This window comes from Rattus norvegicus, chromosome 13, assembly GCF_021556685.1.
Source record: "Rattus norvegicus strain SHRSP/BbbUtx chromosome 13, alternate assembly SHRSP_T2T, whole genome shotgun sequence".
NCBI lineage: Eukaryota > Metazoa > Chordata > Mammalia > Rodentia > Muridae > Rattus > Rattus norvegicus.
In genome coordinates this window covers 32,182,976-32,203,636 of record NC_141546.1, presented here as the reverse complement: position 1 = coordinate 32,203,636, position 20,661 = coordinate 32,182,976, and the positions used below count along the sequence as shown (strand labels likewise).

Sequence of the window (20,661 nt, the reverse complement as noted above, 5' to 3'; positions counted from 1 at the left end):
TGGAGACAGCAGTCAACATTAGGTGCCTTCCTCAATCACTTGCCGCCTAATATTTTGAGACAGGGTCTCTCACTGAATCATGAGCTCATCAAGTTGGTCAGACTGACTGACTGGCAAGTCCAGGCATCTTCCTGTCCCCACTTCCCAGCGCTAGGATGACAGGTGCAAACAGAGTGCTGGGACCTAAAAATCAGGTCCTCATGCGTGCATGGGACTTCAACAACTGAGTCACCTCTCTTGCCCCAGAACTGTCAATTTAGAGACAGTTTATGGTCCAACAAATTTCTACATCATATATTGCTAAATTTCTGAGGCACATTATATAAAATTGAAGTATTAAAATATAAGAACTTCAGAAAGCTATAAACAAATATTCTAAATATTAATCTCTAAATTTTTTATAAAATAAAGGGAAATTTTGAAGTTCTATACATTTTATAGGTACTCATAAAATATTAGTGACTTAAAGATGACATGTGAGCAAGGACAAACTTCGTAAAGATTAAAACCACAAGCTTGGTGGTGCCAGTGCTGCCTTTATTCCCAACACTCAGGAGGCAGAGGCAGGTGGACCTCTGAGTTTGAGGCTAGCCTGGTCTACAAAACAAGGACCAGGACAGCCAGGACACCATTAAGAAACTCTGTCTTGAAAAACAAACAAAACGAAGGACTAAAACTATGGCCAAAACTCCTATAGCAGTAGCATGGCAAGTCCTAAATGCTTACCTGGTGACATCTAGAGCCTTCTGAACTTTCGCTTGCACAGATCCAAGTAAATCTGCTCCCATTTTCTTAAGTAGTTGTGTGAGAAGGACAAAGAGCCAGTCTTGCAAGTCATCCTTATGAATGATTATAAAATCCACAAGGGTCTCCAAAAACATACTGAAAACCTGCACAAGAGAAAAGCAAGGACCTCACACGCTGCCTTTATGACTTCCGCCATAGCCTGAGAATGTTTCAAATGCCTGACAGAGCTAGCCTAGCCCAGTCTTGTCACTCAGGTTAACTACTGCTCACATCTTGAGAGGCAAACAAGCACACAGCAGAATATGGGGATGGGCTTGGGGTAGGGGAGTGGGGAGGTACTTGACACTTACTCTCTGTTGTGAATTCCACCGCACACCAGGCCATGCAACAAAACAAATTCCGTGTTAGTTCACAGCAAAGTAATACCAGTTTCATGCAGTTCCTTTTAACAATTCTGAAAAAGCTATGAACTGATAAAATATTCTTTTCTCCCTCAATATAAACCTGTAACTGTCAGTACAGAGAGAAATAAAGGTTTTGGAGTTTCATCCTGGAGCGTTTTCTGAGAGAGGAAAAAAAGACAGAGAGACAGGGGTGGTGGTGTCTTGTCCTGATTGCATATTATTCTGACTCACTCCCTAGCATTCAATGCATACCATTACAGAGGAGTGTCAAGGGGTCGAAGCCCTATTCATGTTTTTGTAACCAGTGACTTTTGTCAAGTAATTTTATGTGTGCCAATTTCAGATGTTAAGAGTAGGGTTATCAGAGGAACTACTGACAACTCCTGTGAACTCTCATGCCACTATGTAGTTACTGCTGCTACTCAAGGTAAACAGTGCAGAGTGGAGCATCCCTAAGCCTGTCTCAGGGAAGGAAATGGCACTAGGCTCCCCAACCCTGGTGTTATGCTGGGACACCCACCCTACACCTCCTCAATTCTATCACAGCAACTATTCACCACGAGGGTCTCCAATGACAGCTCAGGAAGTCAGTGAGCTCTGATAGGTGGGACTCCTAGCTTTGCTCAGGCAGCTAAGAATATGAACTAAACTGAGACCTCCAACTCACTGGACAAGAGCCTTCTGATGGAAACAAATTTCCTTCTTTATCCTCACATTCTGCTTCTGAATCAGCAATCTAGAGGTAATGGGTAACAAAAAGTTCATCAATGTGAAACCATCTAACATAATATTCCTTATGGTATAACTTTTACCAGTTATGTTATACTTATGGTTTAAATCTTAATAATACTTCATAGAGAAAAAACTTGATGTTAAGATCTTTGGTTATCTATCTGAACTTTAAACTCAGTCTTTTGGGGGTTTAAAATTGATGCCTTTAATGATGTCCTTTCTGGAAGGCCTTCATAGACAGGTTTCATGGCCGACAGAGTGAGTATTGTTGCAGGAACAAGAGCAAGGAGAAGCACCCTGTGCTTGGTCCCTGGGGCTCTTGTCTTGCCTTGTTTTTCCACATCCCTAACTCACGGAAGGAATTCAAGAAATACTGAATGACTGGGTGGATGGGTGGGTGACTGGATGGAGGGTGGGTACATGGTGAATAGGTTGATGGATAAATGGGTGGGTGAGTAGATGGATGGATGGTAAATATGTGGGTTGATAGATAAATGGATAGGTAGGCAGGTAGGTGGTAGGTGGTAGGTGGGTGGATGGAGGCATGGATGGATGGATGGATGGGTGGGTGGGTGGGTGGATGGGTGGATGGATGGACGGATGAATTGATAGATAAATGAATGAATGGATAGATGGTGGATGGATATTTACTACTTCAAGGACGATTCCTATGAGGAAGCAAGAGTAGGAAAGAAGAAAGGAAAGGAAGTTGCCTGACTTTGTCATCACAGGCTTTATTCTCCAGGTCTGACTTGGAAGAGACCACCTTTGCTGGTACAATCCTGTCCACAATGAAATAAGTTCCTATTTATTCCCACACCCAGTATCTATCTGGTGTTTAACCCCTTAGCGCTCACATCATCTCTCCATTTTCTCATTCTTTCACGAGCTCTTACTAGCTTCTTTCCAAATAACAGTATTTACTTAAAATAAAGTTAAATCCAGGGAACTTTTATAAAGAGGCCCCCTTTCAACACTACCCCCTAGTGGGTCTTCTGAGAAAGATGGAGCATAGGGCAGTTCCTAAAAAGGACTTTGTCCCAGTCTGTACAGCTTTTCCTCAGCAGTACTCTCCTGTTGAAAAGGCAGTCCTCAGAGCTTGGTGCCCCAGAAGGCGGACGTACTACCTAGCAGAACTCCATCTATCAAGTTCTTAGGAACGGCCAGATTCCATCAGGAGAAATAACTCAACTTGGTTTTAGAATAAAGGCAACAAATAGATAATAATATGTACAGTAAAAATTCTACCTGAGATACCGAGGTAACCATATTATTTACCCACTACTGGAACATTTTAAAAATATACATTATATAATATATATGTTATTTATATACTTATAAATAGGAGAGTTTAAAATTCTAGAACCTAGCACACTGGCTAAAAGGAGACAGACATAAATTCCTGCTGATGGAATAGAAGACTCCATCTAATTCCTTTCATGAAATTCCTTATTTGAGGTACACTTAATTTGAAAGGAATGGCCATGTAAGTTCCAAGGAATTACATGTTGGAAGATGTTAATGTAGACTATTAGGGAATTCTCTCAATTCTGGGGTGTACTACACAGTTTGCACAGGCACACACACAGAATATACATAAGGCCTGGTTACCTTGCTGTGAGGGTCAGCAAACATTCGGGTGAAAATCTCACACAGTCTCTTCAATTCTACTCGACTAGTAGAGAAAAAATAAAAATAAGTGAGTTTAAAATGCAATGTCATCAGTGCAATTAGATTAAAATCCCTTTACCTAATCTTGAGTTATGTAATAAAAATTCTATCTCAAATAAATTATCTAATTCGCGATGAAATTGAGAGTCTGAAAGATATAGTGTCCGTCTCATTTTAGGGTGAGGAAACAGACCTTATTGCCATCTACTCTCGCTAGCTCGAAGTGGAGAGGTATGAACCACATCTCCTTACTTCAGTCAATTTTCTACCTGCTAGGCTATTTATATATGCACGTGTGTGCATGCATGTGTGCACATGTATGTGTGTGTGTAAAGATCACAGGACAAACTATGGAGGTAAGTTCTCTCCTTCTATACATGGGGCCCAAGGATTGAACGAGGTTGCCAGGCTGGGCAGTGAGTACCATTATCCACTGAGCATCTCATTGGACCACATACTGCAATCTTCTCTCAGTAGCATCCTTGTGCCTGTTCTTTCAGGGGACTGAGGATAAGCCTTATGCCACATGGCTGAGGACTGTCCACGAAAATGGCTAGTAGTAGGACCATGAAAAGCCTCAGTGCATACTGGTGTCCCCTGCCTTCTCTCATCCATGAAGCATAATTGAGTCCCCTTTTCACATGAAGGTTGGAAGGAACTATTCTCTTTCTGGTCACGCGGGAACAGATCCACTTGTTCAGGCATCTGGCATCTAGATGCCGCAATGGTCCTTCAATAATCTAGACGTGGTCAGGGCTAGCAGGCTCTTAAGGGCCACTGCGGGGTGAGGGGGGCACCTAGCAAATACCATGAATGCAGAAAGTGGACCAGTCAACAAGACTTCAAGAACAGTCATGACAAATCACACTCATGCTGTGTTGGGCGCATCACTAGTGTGCCTGGGTACTTGAAGAATGTGACAGGAGCTCTCATATCATCTTCATGGACAGAATGGGTTAATGGGAGCAAGGGTGAATATGATGTGCAGACTGGACAGCGAAGCCTTGAGTTCAGCCAGCCATGTAGTTCAGCCAGCTCACGAACACACAGGGCCCAGAAGGGTCCTCCGTCTTTGGCCACAAACCTGTTTATTCAGGCTCACAATTTTTTCATCAAAATGAACACAAAACAAACCAACCAAACAAACAAAAAACCCTGCCTTTCTTTGTAGTAATGCTCAATTCACTGTTATAATTTATAGTTACTGGTATAAGTGATAATACAGTGTGTTTCATGGGTTCCACATTCTTTACTCACATCTGCATAAGACCAAGGACATACTAACAGGTTTAATTAATAAATACATTCATCCTCCACTCTCCATCTCTTCATCCTTTTTTCTCTCCTTTTATTTGGGGGATGGATAGAGATAGGCTCTCACTCTGTAGTCTAGATTGGCCCAAAATTTACTATGTAGGTCCAGGATTCCCTTGAACTAACAAGGATCCCCCTGTTTCAGATACTGAGATTCCTGGCATATACTACCATACCTAGCTATCTTTCTGTTATTTCAAAACAGTTACAAAGTACTAGCACGGCAGTGGCAACAGAGCTGTGATGAACCTTGGTATAAATGTATCCTTTATTTAGTCTGAGCAATGCTTGGTTATTTAAATATTTTATGAAATACCAAAGGAAGGTATAGGAAATAACCATTACAAAGCGAGCATGCTGCTGCTACTGGGAGTGCTCTATGCCATCGGAGGCTTGCTTGGCACACGCCTAAGTTGTGCACATGAATGGTATGAGTTTACAGACCTCTACTTGCTGCAGTTGGTCTTGGAGCCTTGGGGAGAAGTGAGCCCTAGCAGCACACAGCTACTTTCTGTACCTGACTCCTCAGGGAGCATCCTCTAAAGGACGCTCCTGTCAGATGTGCACCTGTCAGGGACCAATGTCCCAGCAGCCTAATAGGTAACAGTGAGTTTGCTAGATGTTTTCAGACGTCTGAGTGGCAGGCACTATGTAGTACCCGTGACTAGAGCTTTGCAGACTTTACAACGGCAGAGACCCCTCAAAGCCTTTGAGGGGTCTAATGGGACTGAGATGTGTGGCCTTACCTCAGTGTTCTTTGGCTCTTCAGCAAGTTCTGCAGGCCTAGAAGCCCCTCTTTCCTTTCTGACCAGTTGGAACTGGCACAGTGGTTGAGAACCTCTGCTACATCTTCAGTCTGCCGCAGATAATGGGGAATGCCACCGTTCCTGGAGCCGTATGAGCGCTCAGAGCACACGCTAGAGGCATCACTGTTGGCGTCATCATCAGAGTACATTCCGTAGGGCTCGTACCTCCTCCTCACAGGCTTCTTCTGCAATGTCCCACGAGGACACGAGGAGCAGGGCAAGGAAGAAGTGGAAAGGCGAAACCAGTCATGACACATCCATTAAAAGCTACAGTGTAGAGTTAAACACACACACACACACACACACACACACACACACACACACACACACACACACACGTTTTCTATGCTTACAGATTAGGAAATTAAAAACAGAACTGTCAAGGTAGGTGATGTTGTCATGTTGTACATTTCTGTGAAGAAGAAAGAATTTGTCATCTTGTAGAAAGTATGTATATATGTGGGGGCAGGGTAGAAAAGGGGATTTTCAGCAGGATGGACTTTGGTGTGAATCCTGGTATTACTGCTGAAAAACTGTCAGTTTCTGCCTTGGTGACTCCTCTCGAGGAGGGTAACCACCGCACCTGCCTCAGCAGACTAGTGTGAGGGTTTAATGAAGCTCTGAAAGACGAAGCACCCATTCACTGCAGCTGTGTGCACATGCTAAGCCCTGCAGAGCGCGGAGCGATCTACCTTAAGCATGTTCTGTGGCTGCCCTTGCTTGAACAATCATGCTTGCTTAGAAGTTTGCAGTTGAAATGTTAGTGGTAGAGATATTCTATGCAAAAGGGTCCCAGACTGTATGAGCCACTTTAGTTAATAGCATCATTTGGTTTTTAACATGAATGGGTTTCTACATTTAACATGAATGAGGACTACAATAGCCCCCTCCATTCCCCTCTCACACTCTCCATATAAGACAGTGTGTTAAACCCATATATAGTATGGGAAGTTTGAAACAGAATGTTTCCTAAACACAGTTTGGCTCAAGCCACATAAACAGTTTTAATTTTCAAACAATGTTAATTAGTTTGAATCTCAGCTTGCTCAGGACAGTACTGCCTTCTGTCCCAGCAAAAATTATTCCTAGAATCCCTTCTTCACCTTTAAAAATGTTTTTGATTTAGATGATAACCTACATATGATTTACACTTACATATAAGTCAGATTTCCTAAAACAAAAAAGAAAAGGTTGGCCGATAGACCTGCTCATGAAGTTATGATTATAAAGTAGACACAAACTGAGTTAATAAAATGAAACACAGGAAGGACAGGGAGCAGAGTGACAAACACAAAGCAGCCTCACGGAAGGATGCAAAAGGGGATGGACTCCATCACACGGCAGCAAACCAGAATGCTTACCAGAGACATGGAGACCAGAATCTCTAACTACAACTACATTTTGTGCTGCTTTCAACTAAACTCTAAAAGAAATACACTTGCAACAGAAAAAACAGTTGTAAACAAAAGTTAAAGCACGGGTACCTTGCTCCTGGCGTCTCCTAACAGCTGTAGGCAGGGAATATTGAAGGATGGGAAAAAGCATAGAGAATTATGTCAGAAGCATATGTGGGGATTGCTCTGGCAACAAAAGTGTACAGCAACATCTCTTAGCAAACCAAAAACACAGGTCAGCAAGCAGTTGGTTTGGAGTAGATCGTAGCAGACTGCCTTCCAAATGGCATGTCCTAGTCCCTCTGGATCTGTCCCTGGCTCTCTATTTCATGGTAGAACTCTCGCTGAGATTTCCCATACCCATTGTTTGTCCCTATGAGATCTGCCTACCCCAGAGGCTCCCATTTGGTAGGCAGAGATTCCCTACCATTCTGGCCTGTTCCTCTTCAGAAGCAGGTCACTCAAAGAGACCAGACACAGCAAACAAAGGAGCAAGGGCAGAAAGGACAGAATGGGAGTGGGGCCCAAAGGAGAGCTCAAGTGAATCAGAAAGGTCTGACTCTCTAGAGCTCCACTCTGCCTTGTAGAACTTTCCACACACTTCCTTATGTGGGTTTTAAGTAACTAAAAACAAACAAACCCTGCTCTAATTGGAAGTCCCTTTCAGCCAGTGGTTCAGCCCACTGTTTCCTAGCCCCCTGACTACCACTCTCGAGGGTCTCTGAATAAATAAAAGGAACATTCAGAATGCTAGGACTTGAACAAGAAAGCCTCATTGGATTCTATCCCAGCTCTTGACTCAGGTTAAAACCATGGTGAGAGCAGTGCTGGACACTCCAGTACCTGTCAGAAAAAAGTCCTTCTGTTCATAAGGCTCATGAGTAGGCTGGCCAGGCTGGATGCTGAGCAGAAAGTATCTGAGAGTGGCTGACAGCTTCCTCTCAGATGCACACTAAGGAAAGAACCTAACTGAGCAGAACAAACAAAGCAGAAACGCAAAGTGCCAAGAGCGGGATTCACAGTAGCCACAGACCGTAAGGCACTGATCGGGTGGTGCAGGCTAAATTCAAAACCTCAGACTGAAAAGCAGGGTAGTGTTATGTTTGCTTGTTTCCTAACAAGAGAATACATCTTAGAACAGCAGTGGGTGGGGCACTGATGAGACCATTTCAAGTGCTGGGTACATGACCTAGGTATGTGAGGCTGTTCTTACCAGCCAGGAGGCAAGTTCCGCACAAACTGATCCAACAGGAATGTTTGCTGTGCCACAGACTGAAGGACCCATGTGCCTTTGATCCCCCCCCACACAAATATTATAACATAATATGCACACCCCCCCCCCCGTGCTTTACAACTAAATCTTAACATTTAGAAAATTTTTCTTTGTGTGTAAGTAGGGAGGGGAGGGATGTCAAACTGGGGTGCCATTCCTTAGACGTTTACCTGGTTTTTGAGACAGAGCCTCATTTTTACCTGAATCATGGATTCAGCTGGACTGGCAAGCCAGGCGCCCATTCCATCTCTCTGGTGCTGTGATGACTAGGGTGTACCACCACACACAGCTTTATACATGGATTCTGGGGCTTAACCTGGGTCCTTGTGTTTTCATGACAAATGTTTGCTTAGCTATCTCCCTGATCCTGGCTCCTTTTCTCAAATACTACGTTGATCCATTTTTTGGGGTGTAGGTGACTCTCCCATGTCAGAATCACATAACAGAATAAATGTAACTTTCAGGTCTCAGAGTCTATCATCCACTGCTACAATCATACATGTAGCTTTGTTATCAAAGCAACAGAGGCAACAGGATGGAAAACAGGAAATGGTGTGGGGAAAGAAGCTATGATACGCGGGGGGGAGAGGATAGTGAGATGGCATGTAGGAAACCCAAGGCCACCCAGACTTCCTGCCGATGCTGTTTATTAGGAGGCCAATTTGACTCTGTGTTGTAAAGAGTGTGAGAGGGAAAAAAATAAACTTTACATAACTTTTTCTCTGTGAATGTATATGTGGTTGTGAGCGTGGCTGTCAAGGGTCTTCCTTGACTGCCCTAACACCTTCCTCACTGGAGACAGGGTTTCTCACAATACAGAGAACTAGTATGTCGTCTAGCTGACCAGATCGCTCAGAGGATCCCATTTCTGCCTCTGGAATGCTGGGAATACAGCCCCCCCCCCCCCCCCCCGCCATCTGAACTCTGGTCCACCCTTGCCTATGCTTTTAATGGTTGACCCCATCATCCCAGCCCTATTCACACGCTTTGGAAGAAGAGTTTAAAAGACAATTTAGTCATCTGACTTGACATCAATTTTTTGTTAAGACAGAAAACTATGGATGAATAACTGTGACTCACTCCATCCTCCCTGTGCCCCTTACCAGAGCGTCGGCCACAGCGGCTTCCAGGTCTGTGCTGGTACTCAAGACTCGCATGGCGCTCACAGAACCAGGGATCCGTCCTGACTGGCCCAGCCCAAACCGATCTATTCAGAAAACAGAAGCAGCACATGTCAGTCTACTTACATCTTCTCAGTCTCCTGCGAGGACTCCCTCCTTCCGCTAAAGACAGAGACACCAACATTCCCTAGCCAGTTTGAATAGCACTGGACTTGCCTGCCAGTGGGAGGGGCTGAGGCCCTTACATTTGACACGAATGGGTCACAATATGGGCTTTTCCTTCTTTGTATTTTGCTGTTTTAAGTGGAGCCTGCTTTAGACATGATGTTATGAAAGGGCTTGAGACAGACGATAGAAGAATTTATTATAGATGGAAGCCGGGCTCTAGGTTGAATCTTTTCATCTATTTAACTTTCCTTCTAGAAGAAAGTACCCTTGATGTTTATCCAATATAAGCAAGTTTCATGGTTTGGGAAATAAGATTTAATGCAAAGTGATGGAAAAAGTAAAAACCTGAAATAAATTATTAAATTGACTTTAATTTTTCTTAGCGTTTTTATTAAGAGTTAATATAAATACTATTTAAACATTAATTTACTAAAATTATCTAATAATCACCATAAAAAATCTAGTGCCTTCTTTTTAGAACATTAATCATCTAGATATCATCTAGATTTTACCTGAGTCCCTTTAAGGATTTTAAATGATAAATTTTATATAGAAAAGGCAGAAGGAATTCAAAACCTTAAGATAAATATTTGCAATTTAAGCAATGATTCTAAAGTTCTTATTTAAAATATTTTCTATTTGTGTGTATGTGTGTGTGTGAGAGAGAGAGAGAGAGAGAGAGAGAGAGAGAGAGAGAGAGAGAGAGAGAGAAGCAGTAGTGCTCCTAACCACAGTGCCACCTCTAGAGCCCCCTAGGGCTGTTCCTCATCAGGGTAAATGGAGACTTTCTTTTTAAGTTCTCTTTAAGCAGCTGACCTGCTTTATTTAAATAGTGCTAGAGTTTAAAACTCCAGGAGAAAGCCTGTAGAATTATATATTCCAGGGAGGGATCACCATCTACTGATGAAAAGTTTACTTATCAAAATTCTAATACTTAAATGTTAAGATAAAAAAGTAAGTCCTTCTTGAGTTAATAAAGAAAACACCATTTGGACCAGGAGAAACAAACCTCTGCCTTGGCCACACTTCAGCAATACAGCATTGAGAATGGATGGAACGGAGTATTTATTTTATGGAACTTGATCTTTTGTTTTAAATTATATTTTAATTTATTTATTACTTTGTGGGGAGGGGCTCTGGCACTCATACGTCAGAGGACCACTTGCAGGTGTCGTTCTCTTTTTCCACTGGTGGGTCTCAGACACTGACTTCAAGGTGTCAGGCTTGGCAGCTTCTACATGCTGACTGAGCACTATGAATTGACTTACTTACAAAATGATATATTTAAGCCTTTGGACAGAAAACAAGACATCATCTACAAAACTAATGAACTTTAAAATAAAGTGTTATTTAGCTTTTTAAAAATATCAATTTCAAAACAATTTACCCTTCTACCCCCACAGGCAGGGAATATAATTTAAACACTGCTAGTCAAAAGACTCATACACAGTCACAGATTCTTTAATAAAGAAAAACAATCGTATGTCATACTATCCCCTTTTTTAATGCACTTGCCGATGATTACAAACGTCATCTTACTCCATTAAGTTTTGGAGGTGAGCTACTATTGCTATAAGAATTACAAAGACCATGGACAGTCAACTCATACCCACACGAATGCTCATTGGTTAGCGTGTGAAGCAGGGCAGAATTAAGGGTTGTTTATGTGCATGCTGCCTTGTGAGTAACTTTGGCTTACTTTTATTCCATTAAAAAAGGGTAGATAGCAGGGAATATATGAGTAACAAAATGAGTAATTCAGTAAAAGCCATTTAAAAGTTATCCAGCATAAACATAAAGTCTTAAAAACAAAAATTTAAAAACAAAACTAACAAACAAACAAAAAAAAACACAAGTAAATTTCATGCCAGCAATTCTTACTCCAGGGACAATATTGACTTTTTTAAGACAGAAAACTAAAACTTATAATAATAAAGCAAGTACTCAGTGCTTCCCAGATGCATATAGCTTTGCCACACACAGCGACTGTCAGTCATCTGACAGAGTAGGTAATGTGACTGCGATCTAAAGGGGACATGCTGGTCTCCATCTAAGCATGACAGGCTTTCTGTTTTCACCAGGCAAACCCCTGTGGTCCACACTCACTGTCCCAATACTAGGATAAAGCTGTTTGCTGAGGGATGGATACGGAGGACTGTGCCCTCCGTCTGGCACCTAATCCTTAGAGAAACACATTCAGTCAGGGCCTACATGGTGAAAACACGCAGCTGCCTACCAAAGGGCAAGGAGTTGGCTTGATAGACAGGTAAGCCTCAGCACTATTAACAGTTGGTGGATTAGGAGAGCGTGCTGACTCCATCGAGAAACTAGCCATTAGAGGCTGTTAGTGTATGAGGATGACGCCAGTTAAGGTGGCATATGGATGCATCTTTAGACACTCACTGTGCACCTGTGGCAGTAGGTTTGGTTAAATGAAGCTGAGACAGACAGTTAGGTGCTCACAGGCAATGGGACCAACCTCTGGCCTGTGAATGGTCTGGATCCTAATCTTGCTTTTCTATAAAGCGTTCAGGGCAATATATTTATTTTCATGTGTGTGAAATTATGTATGCTGTAATCTGAGGTGTGTGAACTGATACTTGAAAATAACGAACCTGACACTAATACAACTAACTTAGCATCTGAACGTTAGGACTGTGAGTGAGGACTGTGGAGACCAAAGACTGCTGGGTGATATCAATCTCCCACTCCTGTGGGAGACTGTGACACCCACTCTGGGTTGTTCTCTTCCTGGGGAGGAGGTGTGTGTAAAGAAGTAGTTCCCTGATTTTTGTTTTGATGTAAAGATGAATGCTAGAGAAACAATGTCAAGCAGGCGGTCAAGCATCAAGCTATGAACAGAACCATAAACATTCAACAACTCAAAAGAAAAGAACAACAAAGGAGGGCAAACATGAGGCGCACACATGCCAAGCGCTGGCTGACACGATGGCAACGGAGGTGGACATGGGGGTGGGAGGACAGATGGAGAGGCGGAGTCATGCAGTTAGCACTTGTTCACCTGACTGCCCAACAGATTCAGCAGTGGAGAGAGCACTAGTGGACCTGGAATGACGTCGAGAGGCTGCAGGTAAAAGGAACGGCAACACCCACAGGGTTAACACACAAGTACCAGAGGAAATGCGGGGGCTGCTATCACCAAGGCCGCGTTTCTCATGACAAAATGGTGCTGGGTATGAATGGACAGCAGGACTGGCCCCATACTGCTGCATGGGGCCGCTGGCCTAACACAGCTTGTACACACACAGAGGCGTGGCAGAGGCACTCATTCCAGTGCTTCATGCTAAGGACGCACTGACGGACTTGGACTCCAGGTTTAGATTCACATCACGAAGCTTCCATCAGCCATTATGGAAATAAGCCACATGAAGAACATCAGGAGTCAGAGCACCACCTGAACCCGGGTAGACAGCGAGAGGATGGATTGTTAACTCAGCTCACGAGATGGGTCACTGGTATGTGATGCATATGCCACCATGCACCAAAAACAGAAGCAGAGAGGTTCATAATCTTATCTCGACAGGAATTCATGGGGTAACGGGGGCTCAACAACTGCACTCTGCCCAGTGGAAAGACTTCGTGTCTATCGTGCAAATACCCTAGCTATTAATGTACGTGTTTAAGTGTGGGGCGTCCACGGGCAGTGCGTGTGGAGGTTTTCCTTGGAGACACAGCTGCAGGAGTATGAGCACCACTTCAGAAACACGAGTGGCAGGCCTGGCTTGCCCACAGCCAGCTGTGGCCCTTGGTAATATAGCAAACCTTGGTACCTACCTCTTGTCTGTCAGGGAGAATGTTAAATGTCAGTAGTGCCAGCACATAGCAGTGCTGGTGACAGGATTAGCACTGGGCAGCAGAGGAGATTTAGAGAAACCTACATTTAGGATAATATTTATGAACAACTGTTTGTAATATGTGTATGACTCATCAACCTGAGGAAATGGATGTTAAATTCCATCCTTGTGAAGAGAGTAACTTTGCAAAATAATTATAAAATAAGAAACTGGTTTGAAATGCTGATGTCACAGGTCCATATAATATCCAGATACTCATCTAATGAGAAGAATGGGGAGATACTTGTTCCCTTGGTGCCGTATCGTAGAATATCCACATTTAACCAAATCACAGTGAGGCAGAACCCTTTACTCCCCTCCGTTATTCTGCACATATTAAAACTCACACATTTAGTCACAAAGCATCAAAACCTCTAAGTTCAATGCATCTTTATTTCTAAGCCCCCATGTCACTTTATAAAACATACATCCCATGGCAGATGTGATATAAAAAAGCAAACATTACCTGTTAAGCAATACAAACTTTAGCAGCTTGAAATTAAAAGGGGAGAAGGGGGTCTTCTTTTTGGAAGATTCATACACACAACATTGAGCTGATGTATCTAAAACAAGACTTACCACTTTCCTGAATGAGGAAGCTGGTTAATGTTTTGTTGCGACCAGAGTGAACTGTGCAGTTCTTTTCTACCACACAAGCACTGTATCTTGACAGCTTACATTGAACATGGTTTTAAGCAATACTTGATCTGTCTGAAGGTTTCTTAAAACATATTTCCGTGGTCTGAACACAATATTCTACAGTGTGTTGTGTAATGACTTCTCTGTGGAATTCCCAAGTATACACTCAGCAATGGACCCCATAGGGGACCCACTTGTGTAAAAGCCTGACTGGCAGTAGAGTTCTCCAGTCTGTAACCTCATTTAGCTTTCAGACTCACTTAGCTTCAACATAGCGCTGCAAACTTAAATCAACAGGTACAGCTGGCAGCCTATTCACAGCTGTAACCAACCACGCCGATAAGCTATAAATGTGCTTTCTGTCATTAGTTTCCAAAGAGCATAGCACAGCCACCATTTGCCTACTGTTTACATTGTGTTTCACATTATGAATAATCCAGTGATGGTTTAAATGTATGGGCAGGAGGCACAGGGAGCATACGTTGTGTGTAATACTCCAACATTATACAAAACGGACATCAGCATCTGCAAGCAGCCCTGGAACCAATTCTCCACAGAGGCAGAGAGAGTTCTGCATTCACTGAAATACGATTACCTTTCTTTTCTCCTAATAAGGTCTGGCTGTCTAAGTTTACTCAAAGGGTAACAGGTGGAAGTGATTATGGAAACCAACAAGGAACAGGCAGTGTTCATGGATTCATAGCAAGCTCCCACAGGACAGCCACTTTCTGGGAAGCCTGTGTAAATCCCCAGGTCCTATCCAAGCCTGGAAACCAACACTTCAGGACACTCTTATGCCCTGTGCTCTGCATCTAATTCAGGAAGAAAGCTCACTAAGAAGCATTTAACACACTGCTGAGCAATGTGAGAGACATTCGTGAGAACTGCTTTAGAACAAGGCAGGCTGGGAGTCAAACCATGCCTGGTTCTGCAGTGTAAATGCATGACTGTAAGATCAGGCTTGGAGGCTGACGATACGGGTGCTTGTCCCTCAGTGTGAGCAGGGACTGATGGCACTTGTGCCAGCTGATGCTTCAAATGGTGACTTTTTGTTACTCCTTGGACACAAGCTTGGGGGACAGATTTAACCCAAGGAGGTAAAAGGCATGGTTTAAAAATTTAGCTCAAGTGATCTTTCCTACTGCCCTGACCACAGCAGAAGAGAGCAGCTAATAAAGCCAGAGTGCACTTGGAGCCACAGCTTCTGCCCTAGGCAACAGTAACTACACAGAGCAATATTTTGGGATGTCACCAAGACACCTGAGAGATCTGTTTACCCAAAGAGCAAACAACTGCTTAGGTTTAATCCATGTACAAAGAATTCAGCCCTCCTTGCCTGGTCCACAGACCACATGTAAGAATTCAAGGCTCAGTCCACAGACTGTAAAGTGTCAGCCACCAAGAAAAATGTTGACCTGCTTCTAACAGAAAAAATCATCCACAGATTGAATTTCTTGCTGATATAACGGGGGTCTGAAAGGTCAAATAGTGAGTCAAGATGTACAAGGTGCATAGCTTGAATTTAAAAGGAAAAATCACCAGTTCATTCAGGGGAACAAGTGAGTATCCCTGTTGACCCAAAGCTGGAGGGTACTGCAGCATTCCTGACACAGTGGGAAAGCTGCCTGCCTGAGGGACAGGAGACCAGCTGACAACTTAAAAGAAGGAGCCTACAGTAATAGAACTGTCTAGAAGGCCTCTGGGATCTGTTTTCAGAGCCCGTGTGTTGATGTGAGCTCACAGGCAACAGCAGGAGTCAGGCCTCCTGCTTTGATCTGCCACTGCCTCTCTCTTGGAGCAACATGCACAGAATGAAAAGGTCAGCTGAGTAACTAACTCATAGTCAACATCACAGACTGCTGAAGCCCCTGCTTCGGGGGGATGAGGATCACTCAGACCCAGGTCTAATTACAACAAGGTCACTTCTGCTCTTTTGCTCATTTAGAGTACAATACACATCCTGATGACACCACCAAGCACCTGAAAATAACTGCTGAAGGATAAAAGTATTCCTTTCATTAGTGTTGATGGACACCTTTGGGAATGGATAATTAATAAGAGATGGAGTATGCCCATTTTAGAGCAAGATGGGGTTCCTAAAACTAAAAACAAAATTCATTTAACTTCCGATATGTTTTAAAGTTATGCTCCTGTTCTTCCTTTGAATAATATCTACTGAGCTCCAGGGATGCGGCTCAGAGTCTAGCACCCTTAAAGCTGGATGCCCTGGTTCCATCCTCAATACTAAAAAAATCTTTATATAAACTAATCTTTAGTAAAAGCAAAGGTAAACCAGAAATTTGATGATCAAGTGTAAATTCTGAGTTCACCTCACGTGCAGGCAGCCATTCACTTCAGCTAAGTTTTGCCTTCTGTTAGAAAGTAGCACAATGGGCTTACCCAGGGACAAGTGACCAGGAATGGCCATGGCAGAGTGAAATGGTGTTTTTTGCCTCTAATGTGTGAAGACTGGTAGTTGCTAAGGTTTATACATGCAGAGGACGACAAGGGTGACTAAGGAAGAGGGAAGAGAGAAGATGGGATCACAGGGCAGCAGAGGGAAGCGGTCATTCCACCCAGCAGTGGCTGCACAAGCACTGGGAGCCCCTGCACAGCGCCTATGGGTACTCACCGAGTGGTGTGAAGCCCCGAGCAGGGCTTGTATCTCGGCTGCTCTCACGGCTGGTATCGCGGCTGCACCCCTGACTCATGCTGGGTCGGGGGATACGGCTGCTCCGTGCTAGCGTGCAGCATGAGGGGTTTCAGAGAAGGTGAACAAATTTAATGAAGACAGAAAAACTCACAAGCATCAGTCACATTTGCTTAAATGTAATTATTGACAAGTATGGGGCCACCTGCCCACGAAGAGGTCTCACTGACAGGAGGGTCTGTCCCTCAGAAGGCTGTGGATTTAAGCACCGGAGTGAAATTACACTTAAATGTGAGAAATGAAATCTTCCCAAAGGACAGCCTGGCATCCAGTATAAGATCCAAAGCATGTCAGAAATAACCAGTGTCCGAAGCTTTAGCAGACATCTCAGTAAGAGCTTAGGACACCAAAGTTGTTTAATGGCACCTGGTTTTCCAAAAGACCACCTAATGTGGATGGATAATAGGAATAAGGATGCTGGTCTTGAGGTCTGCAAACTTCCCTAACAAAAGAAGATGGCTCACCTTTCTCAGGGTAGCCTGCCCTACAGAGAAGCCAACGCGCAACCTAGCTGGGAAGACTGCTCACAGTCAGACAGAGCCATCACACACAGACCCAACCATCTAGACCATCAGAGGCTGAGGCCGCATCGGGTGCTCATCACTCTCTCCACAGCTAGGAAACTGACAATCTCAGTACTTGGCAAAGAAGACTTCTCTAATGACCCTGGAATTGTAATTATTTTATGATTGCTTCTGGACGGTTTATTTTTCACTGAAAACACTGAAACATTAAGACTGTAAGGCAAAGCCGTACAGTAGTCTAAGGTCTAATATTTTGGCTACGAAGCTCAGAAAGACCATGATATCTGTGCTTCTCAATTTGATGAAAGAGAAATAAGTTCCAAGAGAAATGCTCTTTAGAAACACTGCTTCCTGATGTGGGCGGAGGGAAACCTAACACCACAGCTCCAGAGACCACCTCAGAGGTCAAATGCTTCTAGACTAGATAGAAATGGCTCAAAACTGTGGAAACTAATGAGCTTGACTCTCTGGTATAAAAACAAGCAAATCTTCTCTATCTCAATAAACACTGTCAATTGTTTCAGAGCAAAGATTTTCAGTTAACTATAATAAGAACTCCCCATTAACCGGAATCATAAAACTCTCCGATAAAGAAGACCGTGTAAGTGAGAAATGAAGCCAGCTTAGTGTGTGCACAGTAACTTCCTGCTGGGTGATGCCAGATCCCGAAAGCTCGTAAGAGATGTCAGGATGCTTGGCATGCTACAGGCAGGGAAATGCAATGCAGAAATGTAATCTGAATGATCTCCCTCAAGGGCCTCACTAGAAATTTCTTAATTCTAACAAAATGACACAGGAAAATTAACGTTTCCACTCACAATACTGGTGACCATTTAGCACGGACAGATGTCAAGCTGTACAGACCACACACGGGAGCATCCTCAGATGCCCACAGCGGGGCTGCTTATCTTCAGAGACTGACGCACCTGAGCCTCGATGACCTGTACAGCGGCCACTGCCTCCCTGGGAAAGGCACTGGGCTTCCCTGGTTCTCATCTTCCCCACAGGAAATTAAGGGATAAAAAAGAATCGCATCATTCATATGAGAAAGATATTGGAGACAAATGCACACATATGTACTTCGCAGGTGCTTGCCAAACAACATACATGGAAATCGTGACCTTTCTACTGTCTATTACAAATCAGGCAGTTTTCATTTAAATGCAAGCTCAGCTAACTACACCTTAACTTTATCCAGAACCTATCTGTTTTCAAGATCACGGAGATCCTGCAGAAATGAAAACTCATGCTCTCTCTGGAGTGGGCCTGCTTATGAAGGCAGCAGAGCCCACTAACAAGAGTAAACAGCTGTGATATGGAGCAATGCCCACATAAACTTCATGACAAGCCATACCCTACTGGTGTTTCTTCCGAGAATTTCTTCACCCACCATGTTCATGGGTTCCTTTAACACACAGAAAAAGGATTCTGTCAACTGTCTTGTCAGAAATCTGTCCATAATTGCCCCAAACACCATTAAAGGGCATTTTATGATAAGAGTGATATGTTGGGTAACTTAAGCCACAAGAGAAAAAAACACCCACTTACAACATTAGTTCCAAAGTGAATCTACAGAAAGATCTAAAGCAAGCACAGAAAAATTAGTTTCATAGATTATGTGCTCAAAACTCAATCATATAATCTCCACTAATCTATCCATCCATCCATCCATCCATCCATCCATCCATCCATCCAACCAAAATTTGTGTCTCTAGAGATACAGTCTGTCTTGGAAGCATATGCTCACAGCAAACATCCTAGGTGAGGCTTTGGCACGGTGGAAGTGTAAGAGAGAGAGGCAATGAGAAATACTTGATCCTCCTAAAAACGGTCAATCTGGAAAGTTCTTGACTCTGCTTATCTGAAATGCTGGCAAAGTCTTCAAAAACCACTTGTTTTGTATTTCCTGAAAAGACCACCCTGTATCATAGTGTTTAAAGGTGATCCTTCTATGTGTGTGCAATGCCTACATGAGCGAGGAGAGGGTGTCAGATCCAACTGGGCTGGATTTAGAGGTGGTTGTGAGTTCTCTGTTATGGGTCCCACAATTCAATTCCAGTCCTCTGCAAGACTCTCTCTCTCTCTCTCTCTCTATATATATATATATATATATATATATATATATATATATATATATATATATATATATAAAACTTACAACTGCTAAATAGTAAAGCAAATGGTTAGATATACAAACTTGAATCATCTCTCCAACCTTACTTCTCCCTTTTAAGAAAGGATCCAACCAGAACACACAGCAAAAGCAAAAAGGAGAGGATTAATGAAAGCAACTGTAAGTTAGAGGAATAAAGTGTCCCTCTAGACATTTCCATGTCCCAGTAATCTAGTTTCACAGTTAAAAGAAATCATTTAATTAACTTCAATCTTCCAAAGTATTTTTGGCCAGAATGTCTAAAACATTTAAAATATATATATACCATGCAATACAGATTACGAAATATTAAATGGCTTTCCTAGTCTCTTCATTCAATGCACAGGAAAAACACACAGGAGGCAACTGCTAACAATCACTCATGATGCTTTACAGATGTTCTCACATCTGTAAAGTCTTTAAGAGACCCCAAAGTGCAACAGTTTATAAATGTGCTTCCCTAATTGTTTGGGTAGCTTATGGAGGGTTAGGGGGGAAAAAGGGAAGGGTCTCTCTTGTTTCTGTCCCTGAGTTATGAGCTTCAGGCTAGCTGGCCCATGAGCTTGTAGGTAATTCTGTCTCTGCCTCCCAGCTTGCAATGGGAGTGTGGGGATTACAAGTGTGTCCTCCTAAATCTCGCTTTTTATGTGGATTCTGGGGATCGATCTTGTGCCGTTAGGCTTGAGTAGCTAGCTTGTACTCTTACCCACAGAACCTTCTCCTTTGCCTTAGAATTAGCTTCTAGTGTAAATTCTAAGCCTAGTGTATAGTGTAGCTGCCAAAACTGCAGAGTTAAGTGGTTTGGGGGTTACAGTTAACACTCTTAAAGCATGCTACCCTCTTTTGATTATTTGTACTTAAAACTGCTAAATAATAAAGCAAATGGTTAGATATACAAATATATATCTAGCATAAACTCAATGATCATAGCAAACTATTACAGAAAAACGCTAAACACCTACCACCTTATAAATGGGTAAGTGTAAAGGTACATTTTGCTCATATATGTGTGTTCTTATAATGAGCAGAAGTAAAACACTATCAATCAGAATTTTACTTATGATCTTAAAACTCTAACACTACTTGTTGCATTCATAAGCACCAAAGGAATAAGTTTCTTCAAAGTAATACTGAAGATAGACATGGTAATAC

At 42.9% G+C, this 20,661-nt stretch overlaps 1 protein-coding gene across 36 annotated transcripts in view; it reads right to left on the bottom strand.

Annotated features, from left to right (window-relative positions):
* Window positions 1-20,661, bottom strand: part of Clasp1 (cytoplasmic linker associated protein 1) — a 221,554-nt gene that overhangs the window by 59,744 nt on the left and 141,149 nt on the right. For 9 of the 36 annotated variants that reach the window (XM_087580632.1, XM_087580622.1, XM_087580635.1 and 6 more), the window contains 4 exons: window positions 9,445-9,548; window positions 5,615-5,859; window positions 3,495-3,558; window positions 727-890 (listed from right to left, as the gene is read on the bottom strand). In XM_087580632.1, coding sequence (XP_087436758.1) covers window positions 727-890; window positions 3,495-3,558; window positions 5,615-5,859; window positions 9,445-9,548 — 577 coding nt within the window. 36 annotated transcript variants of the gene reach the window in all.